Source organism: Diadema setosum, chromosome 8, assembly GCF_964275005.1.
Source record: "Diadema setosum chromosome 8, eeDiaSeto1, whole genome shotgun sequence".
Lineage (NCBI taxonomy): Eukaryota > Metazoa > Echinodermata > Echinoidea > Diadematoida > Diadematidae > Diadema > Diadema setosum.
In genome coordinates this window covers 26,513,666-26,528,448 of record NC_092692.1, presented here as the reverse complement: position 1 = coordinate 26,528,448, position 14,783 = coordinate 26,513,666, and the positions used below count along the sequence as shown (strand labels likewise).

At 37.5% G+C, this 14,783-nt stretch overlaps 1 protein-coding gene across 1 annotated transcript; it reads left to right on the top strand.

The window, feature by feature from the left end:
* Positions 1-1,343: 1,343 nt before the first annotated feature.
* On the top strand, positions 1,344-5,681 carry LOC140231886 (leucine-rich repeat-containing protein 14-like). Its single transcript, XM_072312037.1, has 5 exons — positions 1,344-1,869; positions 2,394-2,512; positions 3,432-3,551; positions 4,101-4,279; positions 4,607-5,681. Exons 1-5 carry the CDS (start codon positions 1,553-1,555, stop codon positions 5,468-5,470), a joined length of 1,599 nt encoding a protein of 532 aa, XP_072168138.1. The 5' UTR covers positions 1,344-1,552; the 3' UTR covers positions 5,471-5,681.
* Positions 5,682-14,783: the final 9,102 nt, after the last annotated feature.

Sequence of the window (14,783 nt, the reverse complement as noted above, 5' to 3'; positions counted from 1 at the left end):
AATATGGTACCTGATATGGTACTTCTTTATCCCCAGTATATATGTTTTTTTATTTTATATCGATCATTTTCATATTTACCACAAAGGAAAAGCAAGTCAACTTTCACTATTTGTTATGGTTGCAATTTCTCAAGGTCAACATGTGGGGCGCTATTCATTACAATATGAAGAAATATATGAAACCTATCGTGTATTGCTTGGAATGGGTACATAATATTGGCATCACATTTCATATTTCCAAAATATTGAAATTTTGAGTTTGCAGATTGATAATATGATATACAAATGATATTACCGGCAAAGCTTGTGTGAAAATAACACAAAATAAAAGGGTAGTCTTTGGAAAATGCTGTATTTTCGATTATTTCTATTATATCTATTGTTTGATGCCTATGTCATATAAAAATAAAGGAAATAATAAGAAGACCATTTCAGGGTAATTCACAACCATAATTTCTTCACAATTTGGTCCTTCAGCAAATCACAGCCAAGAAAACCCCAATTTCATCCATTATTATATTGTTAACTGAACTTGGAACGGAAAATCATGCAAAATCTGACGTACATGGTTGTCAGTTTATGGTTGTCATGGCAACCAACAATATTGGACATAGCTAAATTATACATCAAAATGTTCGCAATAAGATTTTAGGAAAAGTCACCAAATTTGGTTTAAATCGGGTGAAGGGTGTAGGAGTGGCAAACGAAAATATGCTAGGGGGGCACAATGTGCCCCCCCCCCCCCCTTGGGCTTTATAGGGTTAAAATTGCACAAAAGTTACTTCAAACATGTCATATGTAACACAACTGAACAAAATAATAAAAATAAAAACACTGCATGTTTGTGCTGATATGCAAAGTTCCCGGGTTAAAATTGCACAAAAGTTACTTTAAACATGTCATATGTAACACAACTGAACAAAATAATAAAATTGCCTTCAAAGTAGAAACATGTGCACCCGTCTGCGTTTTATTTATTTATTTTTTTTTTTTAGGGGGGGGGGGGTGTTCTCCGACTGTGAGGGGGATCCCCAACTAGCGTTGCCTCACGCGCGCACATTGAGTATGAGTACGCAACCAGCATGCATACGGCTGGTATACACAACAGCAGTGGGTAAGCGTGTGTGCACCTTTTACCTCCCTGGCATCAGTGACATTGGTGTTGTCCCTGGGATGGGGGCTACGCTGGCACTCGATCATCGCTGAATGCGTCTTGCAGTGGGGTGAAAACAACGATTCATTGGCAGATGACTACTTCTCAATGACCAGGCATCAGGTTCATGTCATAAAATGACGGTATTAAACAGCTGATATAGGAATGGAACTCTTGGAGGAAAGTTGGTATGCTTTCTTTCTGCCCGGCCCAGGTCGCACGTTCTGCATGTGTCCGCCCGCTTCGGATCGGGACGGCAGCGCCGCGCAAGCCAACGAAGCCAAGCCGTAGCGTAGCCGAGGCCCCTCGCTGCCTTTTCTGACCCTGTTATCAAGAGAGCTCGAGCTCGGACACCACGGGACTCAAGAGTCGTGATTACGGACTGCGACTTATCAATAGATGATGACGGCAAATTCCCTCTTCATAGACCACAGCAAGGAGCTCCGTCCACTGCATGTCAATGGCAGTGTGGCCCTTGGCCTTGGTGGCCTCGGCTCTCATTACCCTGGGCCCGAGTCTCTCCTCGATATTGCCAGCATTCGAATAGCAAGCAATCTAAACTTGACACTGGAAGCACTGAGAGTTGTCCCCTACACACTCTACTCATCTCTGCTCTCAGCTAGTTTAGCAACGGGGCTCTGCGTAGCCACCAAGGCCATAGTGTCTTCTTGGCCATACACAACGATCAACTTGAAATGTCTTCAGGGTAGTAGCTGGTACGAGAAATATTTCTTTTCAAATGCTTAATATCACTAACTACATGTATTAACGCTATGTATTGCATCATACTAATTAATGCCAATATCAAATGTGACAATGCAAAATACAATGTACAAATATCAACTGTGTGTGTGTGTGTGTGTGTGTGTGTGAGGTTTGGAGTTTGTCCATGTTGTTCTTGTTCATGTATGTGTGTGAGTGTGTGTGTGTGTCTGTGGCAGTTCCTGGAAACAGAGCGAGGTCGAGTAATATTTTGTGCACAGTCAACAAAATCACTTTAATCAACCATTCGTACATCATGTTGTCTACAAAAATGCATACTAAACCGAGTCTTCATGGTGAGACCAAAGAGTAGAAATACTTTTTTTTTCGTGCACTAGCCCTGCACAAACCTGCACAAACACATTTGCTAAATGTTACCTCTGTAATGAAATTTATATCAAGAAAACTACTGAAGTCTACTAATTTTTTTTTCTTTTATCAAGTTTTGAATATTTTCTCCAATATCATTCTGTTCAAGGTTGGCAACGACCAAGAGTCTGGAAGAATGCCACAACCAGATCGCTGTGACTGTTGCCATGGCAATTGGGAGCAAGGAGAACAGAATTCAAGATGTTGACATATCTTGTCTTAATCTTTGTAAGTGGAGTCTCTGTAATATGAGTCATTGCTAATCATGTTCAAATCTTGGTACATCTGCCTAAATATCAGCTTAACTTTTTGGCACAAATAATGGCACTATAAAGAGTGTTTCCATCATATTCCACCAATACAAATTCTAGTTTCATTATTACTGAGTGGGATTGGAAGTCGCACTTTCATTTCTTCTGTAATTGGTCATAGGAAAGATTTTGTAGAGTGTGAAGATCTCATAACGGGCGGATCCAGGAATTCCGGAAAGGGGGGGGGGGGGGGGGGAGGGGGGGGGGGAGGGGGGGGGGAGGGGGGGGGGGTTGGGGGACATGTACCCGCATTGATTTTTTTTCTTTATATTTCTTTTATTTTAACAAAAAAGGGGGCATGCCCGGTACGCCAACCCCCTGGATCTGCCACTGCATCTGCCACTGCATAAATAGATCATAAACTTTGAAAAATTTTATTTTTCAATAGTAAAAGTGTGACATACAAGTACAGCACACAGGAAGAAGCCATTTCACATACTTATTTCTGATGAACACATATGCTTAAACTTGCCTCTTTCCAATATGTACTTTATATCAAATATAAAGAAATCCCAATGAAAGTTCTCGAAAATTTATGTTTATTTCCAGCCACACACAACTCCCCCAAAAATCTCGGAAATATTCTTAGTTTATTGTAATTATCATAGAAAATTAATATTTCAGAACTACATTGTATGTCACACTTCCATTTACTGGTACTACTGTAAGAGCATACACACAGACACGCTCTCTCTCTCTCTCTCACACACACACACACACACACACACTACACATATATGTGTGTATATTATGAATGTATTTATGTTCATAGTTTTTATTTCCTTCATTTTTCTTGCTTCAATTACTCTTATGTTATCGTCTCATTTGCCCGTTAGCTAGTGAATCAAGGGAGCAGTTCTTAAGAAATCTGCTGAAAGGACGAGTTGGGGAAACGTCGCCAGTGAGAAAGAAGCGGAAAAAGACTGTGTATGTGCATCAATCACAGACATGCAAGGGTATGTTCTGCTCCTTGATATTTTTCCAGTGAGTAGTTTTCGTTTGTTTGTTTGTTTGTATGTTTTTCAGAGGAGGTGTTGCAAGGTTTGGTTGAACGCTTGATTATGGATTCCCACATGTGCTGGTTACAATAGATCTGCAAGAATCATGGAAACAATATTCACAAAATTACAAAAAAATTTGCTTTGTACATAGTCATGTCAGTTCACCAACAAAGATGTCGGGCATAGGCATGCAGAAAAATTTCGAAGATAATATCTACTTACTAGTATATAAAAGCTATTACATGTTTATAATTCTAATATTAAAATTTGATCTGTCTTATTTCTTGAAAATGTTACTAGCCATCAGGTTATTTTATATATCTGTTGTTATGATTGTGACATTATTTCATATAATTTTATAATGTATTTTCTGGTGTTTGCATAGAAAATGTACATAGGTTTTGTAACATATGTGAGGATTTTGTCTTTAGATAAATTGGCATTTTTTGGCTGTTACCCTGAGGCAGTTGTCCTAACACCATATTTTTGTGTTTTTCTCTGAAGATTTTAGTGAACTCAGGATCACCATGAACCTTTGTGTCGAGGGAGCAGATATTGAGCGCCACCTACAGTTGCACCGTGAACTGTTGGCGGCCAGAATTATTGTCAGGAGCAAAGAATTTTGTGTGCGCTATGCCTCTGCTGATGAGCTGATAGAAGTTCTCCAGTTGGACCAGAGAGAGGTACTTGATACTTGATGAAGTAATTCCTTGTTGCAGCTCCTATGCAAAGCTATAGCATACTAGGAAGATAAACTTAGGCTGTGTATCACATAGGGAGGTGATCATAATTTGGCTATCTGACTAAAGAAGAGTACTGTGTATCATGCAGTAATAGTTCTAGGTCAACTTTGAATGAATTTCAGTATTTCTTGTGTTACTAGACTCTGTTGTTATGTGAAACGCAAATGCGTTTTAAACATTTTTTGTTAAAAAATAGGTGAAAGATACTTATGTATGCTTCACAATGTGTTTCATTTTGTTAACAGATATGTTATAACTTTCTTTTAGGGCACAACTGCATTGCTTATGGACTACAACGGCATTGGAAATTCAAATCTTGAGGGAGTGTTGCGTCCTGTGCAGAACTACAGCCTGCTGACTAGACTATGCCTGAAGTACAACAGAATTGATGTCAGAAGTCCCTATGCTTCCTCTGCCATCAAGACTCTAGGAACACTACTCCAAGGGCTTCCTTCATTGCGCTGCCTTGGCCTTGCGGGTAACCAGCTGTCGCGAAGTATCCCAGAAATCATCAGCCGAATACAGCAACCCTTGCTGCTCTTGGACGTCAGTAACTGTATGCTGACTTTGGAGGATCTTCACTACCTCACCCACTCCCCTCATTCCGAGCACTTGCAACATCTCTTGTTGGGGGGAAATTTTGCTGTTGGCCGCAACTGGGGCTTTGTTGAACAGTTGCTCTGTAGGGCATCTGGCTCTCTGGTTGAGCTAGATCTGACCAATGTTTGTCAGGGTGCTACACAAACTGATGTCCTCTGTGGCCTGGTCAAATTGGGGCCGTCATTTTTGAGGTTGAAATCTTTAGAGCTCCAAGGCAACCACCTGACAGTGGTAGAGCAGGTTGACATAGTCTTGTCTTTTGTCAAATGTCCATCAATGGCCGCCCTACGTCTGTCATTCCCCCTGGAGGGTAAAGGTGAAACATGGGAAGGGATGAAAGGTCGCGTGTTTTCAGAAGTGCTGCAGCCTCATTCAAAGTCAACAGCAATAGAGTGGTTCACTCTCACTTGCTGGACAAAGAGGGCAGCAGTCAATCCCAGCTACTTGAATGTGGGAAGTAGGTTCATGACCGTCATCATATATGAGGAGGACTTTCTTGGAGCCCAGGAGTTCCACTTCCCTATCTCGTGACGATTTTTCCGGTTATACTCCGAAAATAGCCTTCAAGGTGGTAGCAAGCACAGACTGTTATATTCAACTGAAATAGATGCTGATCAGCTCAGCATAGTAGATTTAAAAGGAAATATATTTCAATGTATGAAATACACACTATGCTCATGATTTGAAATGTTATGATAAAATTTTTACATTTTTCTGAAGGGTGTGGAAGGGATGTTGTTACTCTTATGTATTTCACAGTTACAAACTTAACCCTATATCTGTCACATACGCCGTAGCCAGACTGCTCAGACATTTTGCAGCGCACAGACACAAGATTGTTGATGGCCATTTCTGATTATCATTATTGACATTAATGTGTCATGTTATACATCATTTGAAAGCTTATGGTCTAAACTTTCATTTTCCATAATAATCTGAGTGAGGGCGCACTTCAATTTTAAGTAGGACGCCCTCTTATGTCACATAATTATCAATGCAGACTTATTTCTACATGTTACCACCTCATTTTTCCACACAACATGAGCTTGCATCACAAAAAGGTCTCATAGATGTTGTAGAGAATTTATTCAGCTTTCAGATGGTATGATTTTTTCATCAATAGCATCAGTACTTTTCATTTTATGAACAAAAGTCTGTGGCAATTACAACCTAGATTTCACACATTTTGTGTAATTTCTGATTTTGTGAGTGATTTTGGCCTGAAAGTAGACAAAGCGTGTTTGTATCTTGTCAAGCTGAAAATATAAATTGAATTGTGCTTTTTTCTTTCAAATTTATATTAATCTTGTCCTATGATAATGCCATAATGATAAGATAATCTAAGGATAAAAAAATGTTATTGAAAATATCGACGTTGGAGCGTCCATGCATTCAAGTTGATCATCACTATGCTAGTCTACGAATTTCTGCACTTCCTTTATTGAAACAGAATTAACTATCACAGCAGTCATTTTCTCTATGATAAACCTGCATTGAACTGAAGTTTCGCACAGTGACGGCTCATCATGTAATAATAATAATAAACAGTCAAACATACCCCAACATCAAGACTGTACAGCTTCAGGCCGCCAGCAGGAAGCTACTGTAACCCTATTGCTCCTTACACCTGCCCCGCTGGCCCCGGCTAACTAGAGACCCATTGCACTGCTGTTAGTGCTGAGTAAACAGTTGCAACTGCTGCACCGAATGTGCAGTGTTCAACTATTCTTCAGATCATTTATGAGGCCGATATTACTGAAACTATACCCCTTTACAGAATTCAGAGATGTTGAAATCCCTAATCTGAATGTTTTTACTTCATGTTCTACTATTTGGACTTAGATTAAATAGATGAAAATTGACCCACGTGTACGATCTTTTCATCTATTACAGTCCCACATATACAGATTCGTGTAAGTTCTCCACACATGGCAAAACTGTACACAATACATTGCAGTCTGAATGCAAATGAACATGGGCGGGGCCACCACAATTTCTTGGACTTTGAGAAAGCTTTCCTGATTGGTTAAAGGTGGGGAAGCTTTTTTCACGCTGGAAATCGTTTCCTTACACTGTCAGCCAATCACAAATGAGTTTATAGAGTGGTAGTGTCAAAGCCTTTGAAGTAATCTGTCAATCAAAATAGGGCCGATAATATCGGCCGAAGCATTTCTATTGCAGTTTTTGGGCCGATTTAATCGGCCCGTGACGGAGATAGGGTTAACCCTAAAAAGACTGGGCTATTTTGGTAGCTCGAAAGACTGGTGGGAGCCTAAAGGGCCCCCCCTTAAGATCTCGGCAGTGGATCGCGCGATCGCCGTGAAAATTTGCACAATGGTAGTGTGCGATGTAATCTACAAGATCGTATATTTAAATTTTCCAAAATAGTCTTCTTTTATTTTATTTTTATTAATTATGCTAATTTATGCGAGAAATCAGACTCTTTGATCTAAATCAGTAAATAAAGCTCCAAAAGTGCTCATTTTTGGTCTAATTATTCTTTGTGGCATTCTTAGCAAATGCACTTGAAAAAAATTCGGTATCAAAATTAATTTCTTATTTATTTTATTGTTTCATGAATTTCTTATGTATTTCGTTGTTTTTTCGACCTTTTGTTTTTGTTGTTTTTTTTAAACAAAATTTGTGGCAGACACTTTTTGAAGCATAATACTCCTAAAACAAATTAATTTTAGCCATTGAGAGTAAAAATAAGCATATTTATATGAACCATGTGAAAAAACTCAATTTGCATTGACTTTGTACACAAAATCACATTTTTGAGCCATTTTCGGCCTCACATGCATGTACAAAATGTTCTGTAACTTCAGAACCGTACCCCTGGGCGTCACAAATTTGGTGTCAAAATGTGCGGGAAACTTGAAAGAAAAAAGTCATAGAGCATCGCGGCAAGAGCATTGCATGTTGCAGAATAATCGCGCGAAATGTCGAGGGGGGGCCTTTTAGGCCCCCCCCCCCCAGTCTTTTTAGGGTTAATACATTGTATTAAGGGAAACTGTCCAGGAGCCTGTTTTATGAAGAGTTAAAATTGATTATATACATGTAGTTGATTTCTTGTTAACTTGTTAACCCTGAAAAGACATGGTGGAGTATTTTGGAGGCTGGCTACACTTGGGGGGGGGGGGGGGGGGAATAAAAGGCTCCCCTAAGATCTTGACTGTTAATTGTTCAATCACAACCAAATTTGGTACCGGTATACACATAGTTCATTATGTTTTCCCCATGAATGCATAATCACATTGATATCATTACACTCAATTTTCAGGTATTCTTGATTAATTGTGCAAATTTGCTTCTTTTTTTTTTTTATATACAGGTGTCCATTTAAGTCTGGAAATCCCAGTTCAAGGTTGTTATATTGAAGGAGGTGTTCATTGCAAAATTATATTATTTCATAATTATGTTGAAATTATGTGATACACTGATGCAATTTAGTTAATAATGAATATGCATATCACTAATTAACCACACATACATTTGTATGTAGACAAATGTAATACACTGTATATTTGTAATTTATTTCTCGCAGATCTCATCATGGATTGATACAAAGCAAACTTGAATGACCAAAAATTGATAAACAAGCTCTACTAATTTAAATGTTATAGAATAATCAAACAAGCTCTGCTAATTTAAATATTATAGAACAATTATGCATTTCATAATTGATGCAAATTTATCCATTATGTCCTATTATTTAATGTGATGAGTAAAGACAAAACAAAAATGTTATAACATTTGATTTCCCTTTCAGAAGTTATGATTACCTGTACTGATCACCTTTTTATGATTAACCAATAAGTGAGTTCCACCTGTTCATTTTAGTGACTAGATAAAGTGATAACTAATATGTCAATGCAAAACAGAAAATAAAAATCATATCCTAATCAAGATCAGTATCAAGATGTTCTGCATCTTGAAATTTGCACAATTTGTTATCGTCAAAATCATGTGCTCTCTTCACTTAGGAACAAAACAATAGGTAAGTATTATAAATCATCAACTGAAGTTATGGAAACAGTATTTTGTTTTACAGTTGGCTAATTCATATACATACCGGTAATATCTTCATGTTATGTAATATAAGTGATGATGTAACAAAACAAAATGTGATAATGTAACATTTTCCATTCAGAGCTTATGAATGATTACCATTGCTGATCAACTGTTTATAACCATTTATAATTTTTCAGGAGGGGGGTCAGAACATGTTATACAAAGTACAGCTGTACTGAATTTGTACTGTGTATACATGTATTACTCTTTACGTGCCATGCTCGCATGCCCGTCTCAGTCGATGGCGCATCATGTTCGCGTATTCTGCTCCAATGCACACACCACCCAAGTACAGTGAAAGCGCTTCTTAAGATTTCATTCCTGTCACATGTAGCTTGCGTTCTATGTGGTGATTGCTAATCAAGTGGTGTTCCATACTGGATATGTGAGTAAATTTAAGACTCTGTCACTGTTTTGTGTGAAAGTCACGCCTCTTTCATTTGAAAGGATGACAATTATAGAGATGTGTCTGTACATTAAAGCAAAGATTGGCACTTTCTCTCTAACTTTTTGCTCATTACAAACATGTACAGGGTAACAGAAATCTATAGAAGTTACATAAATTTGAAAAACAAAATGCTTTCCCAGAGCATGACTATGTTGCAGTCTCAGAATAATGGGACACACAGAGGGTTTACACTGTGGTGCACAATGAGTTAAAGTATGGTGAACGAGAAAAAAAAGACGATATTCATAAACAAGGTGATTTATACATTCCTGGAAAGCTTAAGTCTCTAGGAATATGAATAATTAACTTTCAGAAGGTAAAAACGTCTCCAGAACGATAGAGAGATGGTGTTTTAAGACTCTTTTTAGACCACCAGAACCCAATCTGATGGCAAAAATTTTGTTGACCAAAATTATGACGTCATGAAATGTGCGCTGTGCTACCACTCCATCCACACAGTGGGCTCCGTCTATGGAGGGCCGTTGCGGACGTGGTTCGTTCAGGGCATACGTATGGACAGGCAGTGTGCCCGTTTCCATGTATGTCCCAAACGAGTTGTGTTATCTGCGGCCATCCATATCCGTCGCCTCTCAATCGCTTCTTCTACGGCTCCGACTTTGCCACTGTCACTATCAGTGTCATTGTCACTGTCATCACTCAATTCACTCTCAATGTCAAACTCAAAGTCTTTCCGTACACTATAAGGGAAATTTGGACAGATTTTTATGTCTCAGCCGAGAAAGCAGAGGCGACTAAAGACAGGCCAGATACTGCATCCGCCCACCAAGAAATATGTGCTTTATGAATGGTGGCCTCGATGTCCCGCTGCACTCGTAAAGGGTTTTGTTCATTTCGTGACGTCATATTTTAGGGCTCGAAAAAGACAGCTGTTCCGGAGCTAATATCGGTGAAGCAAATCAGTCAGTTTTAACTCGCGATTTCTCAGTGGCGCGAATATCTTTTAATAAGTCACATTAATTATCTGTTTTAGGAGACATTTCCCTCTGCTTTGACACCTTTTTTAATATGATTTTCTTGATTTTGATGTCTCGTTCACCATACTTTAAGGTAAATGAACACAGAGACAAAAAATAAAGACAACAATGCAGTCGGTACAAATGTTGATGAAACCAGGAATGAATGGCAAGCATTAGTCCATTTATTAAGTATCTTGTGAAAACATTTCCCTTGAGATGTGAAGTTCATATGCAGACCAAAGCTAGGTTGACATCAAGGTAAATTGTATTTATAATCATACAATCTGTTCTTACCCAGGCCATGAAAGGTGAGTAGTACAGTATAATCCATGTTGCAACAAGGTAACTTCATATTTCTTCTGGTGTGTATGCATGTTGGTTAATTGACAGCATGGAAAATCTTCCACTGGTGACTGCAAGTACTGTACTTCCAGGGTATGTATTTGATTGCTCATAACATGGAAGAATATCCAGTATTAACTAAAATGTAGAAAATGTGCAATTTTTCTCAAAATGTCGTGCCATTGACTTCTCTAGAGTCAGCTACACAACTGCATACATTCCCATCAATGAATCACAGTAAAGATGGTACAGAGATGTTTGAGCTGAAAATCTTCTGTTCATGATTTATTTTTGTCTCTTTTACGAGATGTTCTCAAGATTGCACAAAATACTGCCAGGATAACAGCACATGATGTACACTTGTACTTCTACTGTAAAATTGGATATTTTCGCACGACTTATTTTTTGTGCTGTAAAACGAGTTTCGTGTGTTTTTAATTCTGTGGAAACAAGACATCAAGTACTGGAACATATGGCATGCAAAAATATTTGCATCTGGTTGCGCGAAATGCGCGAGAATTTCAAAACCACAAAAATTTCCACCTTTACAGTAAGAATACAGACATTGTGTATGGGTAAGACTGTGCTGTGTCTGGGAAATTTCTTTCAGCACTTCATACATAACTATGTGTATAGCACTTTTGTATTGAATACAGTGTACTGGGAAAGAATCAAGTTGTATCTGCCCTATACATGTACTGTGCTCCACAAAATATACTACCCACTGACAGATGCTAAACTCCTCTATGTACAGTACCACAATATGGACAAATAATGTTACATGCCATAAGAATATGATTACAGTACTTCTATGTACAGGGCAAACAGGACACATGTTTGCACTCCTACATGTATAGAATCAATGTGCTTTTAATACTCTACAAGTCATTTTACACAGACAAGGCAAGCGTTAACAATTTTTGCTTCTTCTAATCCAATCACAAACATAGATCTGCAAATTCTTTGCTATCAAAACACTTCACCCACACACTATTTACTCTGTACTATAACACTTTTAACTAACACAAAATCAATGCTATCAAAACATATTTATCAAAAGAGCACACAGGTCTCCACCTATTATAGTACTTACAATTTCACATATATATCACAGATTGAATACAATGAAACTATCAATTCAATTCTGAAAGACAAAACTGTGCTACAATAATACATATCGGTGCTTTCTCATGAAACAAAAACAGTAAATGTATCAAAATAAAAGGTGAGATTATCATCCAAGATAGTTGCTTTGAATGAAAGCAGTGAAACCAGACACAACTGCAGAGAGAATTTTTTGTAGCAAGGTCCAGCATAAACATGAACCTGGTACTCAGTATTGAAAATATGACAACCATAAGAGTGTTGGCAAATGAACTTGTACAACCTCCACAGCCATCTTTATGTGTTCGAATCACAATGCTGTAGGTCCCTAAGTCTGCCTCTGTTGTATTTTTGTTTCCCAGGAGTGAAATGTCGTATTTTTGGGAAAAAAGAAATACACGTTTGTACATGTACTCTCCCCTTGATTCCACAAGTCAGGTTTCAATGTTAGTCATTATGATTTTATTATGTTGTCCAGTCCCATATATAATGAATTGTGTGGTAATGCACAATGTCATTGTTGCATGCTATAGGAAGTACTGTGTCTCCTCTTCCAAAGAAAGCCTGCCAAGATGCCATTTTGCATGTTTTGAGCATGAGAAAGTTACAGGAGACTGTAATGAATGAATATTAGGATGCACGAACCCTCAGACGTGATACCAAGATAGCCATTATTAATTACCTTCTTGTACAATAAGGATTGCAGTCGTCCCAAGTTTCTCATGAATGGCTTATAAATACATTTGTTTCCATCTTAATTGGTCTGTTGTTCAAAGATCACTGCCCTCATTCAAAACAACTATCCTCTAGGTAGATGTACCTTTAAGGTATTGCTATAGTTAAATCTTTTCAGACAAAAACAAAGAATGGTAAAACAGACAAACAAATGGAGTACTGAGCAAACATGAAACAAATCAAGGTCTTCTAAATTGCAAATTGACAAATAAGTACAAGTTCAATGAACACTGCAGCTGATACAACTCTTCACAGCACCGACCATAAAAACTTAATTAGGGTGTGAGAACGCTAATGGAATCATTACGGAGGGAATGATGACTTACAGCTAATATAAACTATACGGCATAGGGTACTGTTGTTGGCAAAAAAAATAGATAACAAAATACTATCAAATTAAATGTATGAAGCATATCATATGTCTTTGTATTGGAGTTTTGCATGAAATGTATTGTAATAATCCCTTGTTCATTTGAGAAATAATCTAGAAAAGTTGAAATTTATACATGCACAACAGTGAAAATTGTCTAAATCAGTTTATCAATGCAGTTGTATGATTACAAAGTCTGTCTCTGCTTAAAAACACTTTATCATTTTCTAGCACAATTTTTTTCTATAAAATTTCTGAACACAAACTTGTCATTACTCCTTGTCACCATACAGTCTCACTAAAATTCTCAACTTTTGATTGATGTTCCACTTAAACTTATGTACACAGACATCAATCTTGGCTCATGTTCAACAGGTCATCATCAAGAAACATTTAAATAACTGTAATAGCTACTCATTTAGGTTAATTTACTCAGTACCTCATACATGCTTAAAAGAAAGAACTAAAATACATTGTATTATATGTAATTGTAATGCACTGCACACATGGAATGAAAGTTATATAAAGATCTATCAATTCTTGCTGACTTAAGATATTCTGATGATGAAAACACAAAGAATCAAGGAGGTACAGTACAATTAAGTAGATAAATGATTGCATCCTATACTCGTATCTTGGCACACTCTACACATATTTATATCTTCTCAACTGCATTTAAGGTGTTGATATTTTAACTTTTCAGGCTATTATATATATATAAATCATAAATCTCCAGCAATCTACTTGCATCTAACATCTATCCTCTAGCAAGAAGACACACAGGGTCCTGTTGCAAAAAAAAAAAAAAAAAAAAGTTGAAATAAAACATAAATCAGAAAATCAAACCTAGGTCTCCAAGTACTCAATTCTGATTGGCTGATACATGTACTTGGCTTGAGTTTGACTTACTGACTTATGTTTGATTGTATCTTTGCAACGGGGTCCAGGACACCATTAAAGATTGAACTGCACTGAAGAATTTGGATTCATGATCTTTTTGAATGATCAACTTTGATGGATCTCTGCTATGCAAAATACAAATCTTCGCTGGGGCGACAAGACCTCGTATCTAGAATTTTGGTGAAAATGACATGAATGGATTAAAATGGTCAGATAATTGGTTAAGTGATGTCCTGTCCAAATCCTAGCCATCTTGCCCCAAAAATGAAGCCACCATGGCATGTCAAAGGAAAGGCTCTCCCATTTGATACAGTGCTTTGGCTGCCATGTTTTTGTTTTTTTTTTTGCTCTCCTGACCTTTGCCATTTTGTAGATACGAGGTCTTGTCGCCCCAGCGACGAAATGTACCTGGATTGAGTGAATAGTATTTACTCGTCCCTGCACTACCAGTGCTTTAGGACATCAAATATATGGGTGAGTTTTTGGCCCTCTTGAAATACATAAGCATGGCTCAAAATCAGCTCTTCCTTCTGGTAGTTACAACATTTCTATCTACAGGCTTTTTTTTTTTCTTTTCAATAGTTGATGGGATTTTTAGCACAAGTTCTTCATTATAGTAATGCACTCTTCTTGTTTTAAAATAAATTTATGCAAGTTATACACACGCTTCTTCCTTTTCTTCAACATGTATGTCGGATGCACATTGAGCACCTTGATATCAATCAAGACAAAAAAATGTACAAATAAACTCACAATACAGTCTCGTAGTTACTGTTAAACATGCTGGTACTTAATTTTTTCAACACCTCATTAACATCGCTTGTTACCTCTTTGCTATCAAATTGTAGCACTTAAATACTCTTAAGAACAATGTACACAATAAATTAGTATGGT

Coding starts and splice junctions, on each gene's coding strand:
- LOC140231886 (XM_072312037.1), top strand. CDS start 1,553: ATGATGACGGCAAATTCCCTCTTCATAGACCACAGCAAGGAGCTCCGT. Junction 1,870..2,393: donor TGTCTTCAGGGTAGTAGCTG/GTACGAGAAATA, acceptor ATTCTGTTCAAG/GTTGGCAACGACCAAGAGTC. Junction 2,513..3,431: donor CATATCTTGTCTTAATCTTT/GTAAGTGGAGTC, acceptor TTTGCCCGTTAG/CTAGTGAATCAAGGGAGCAG.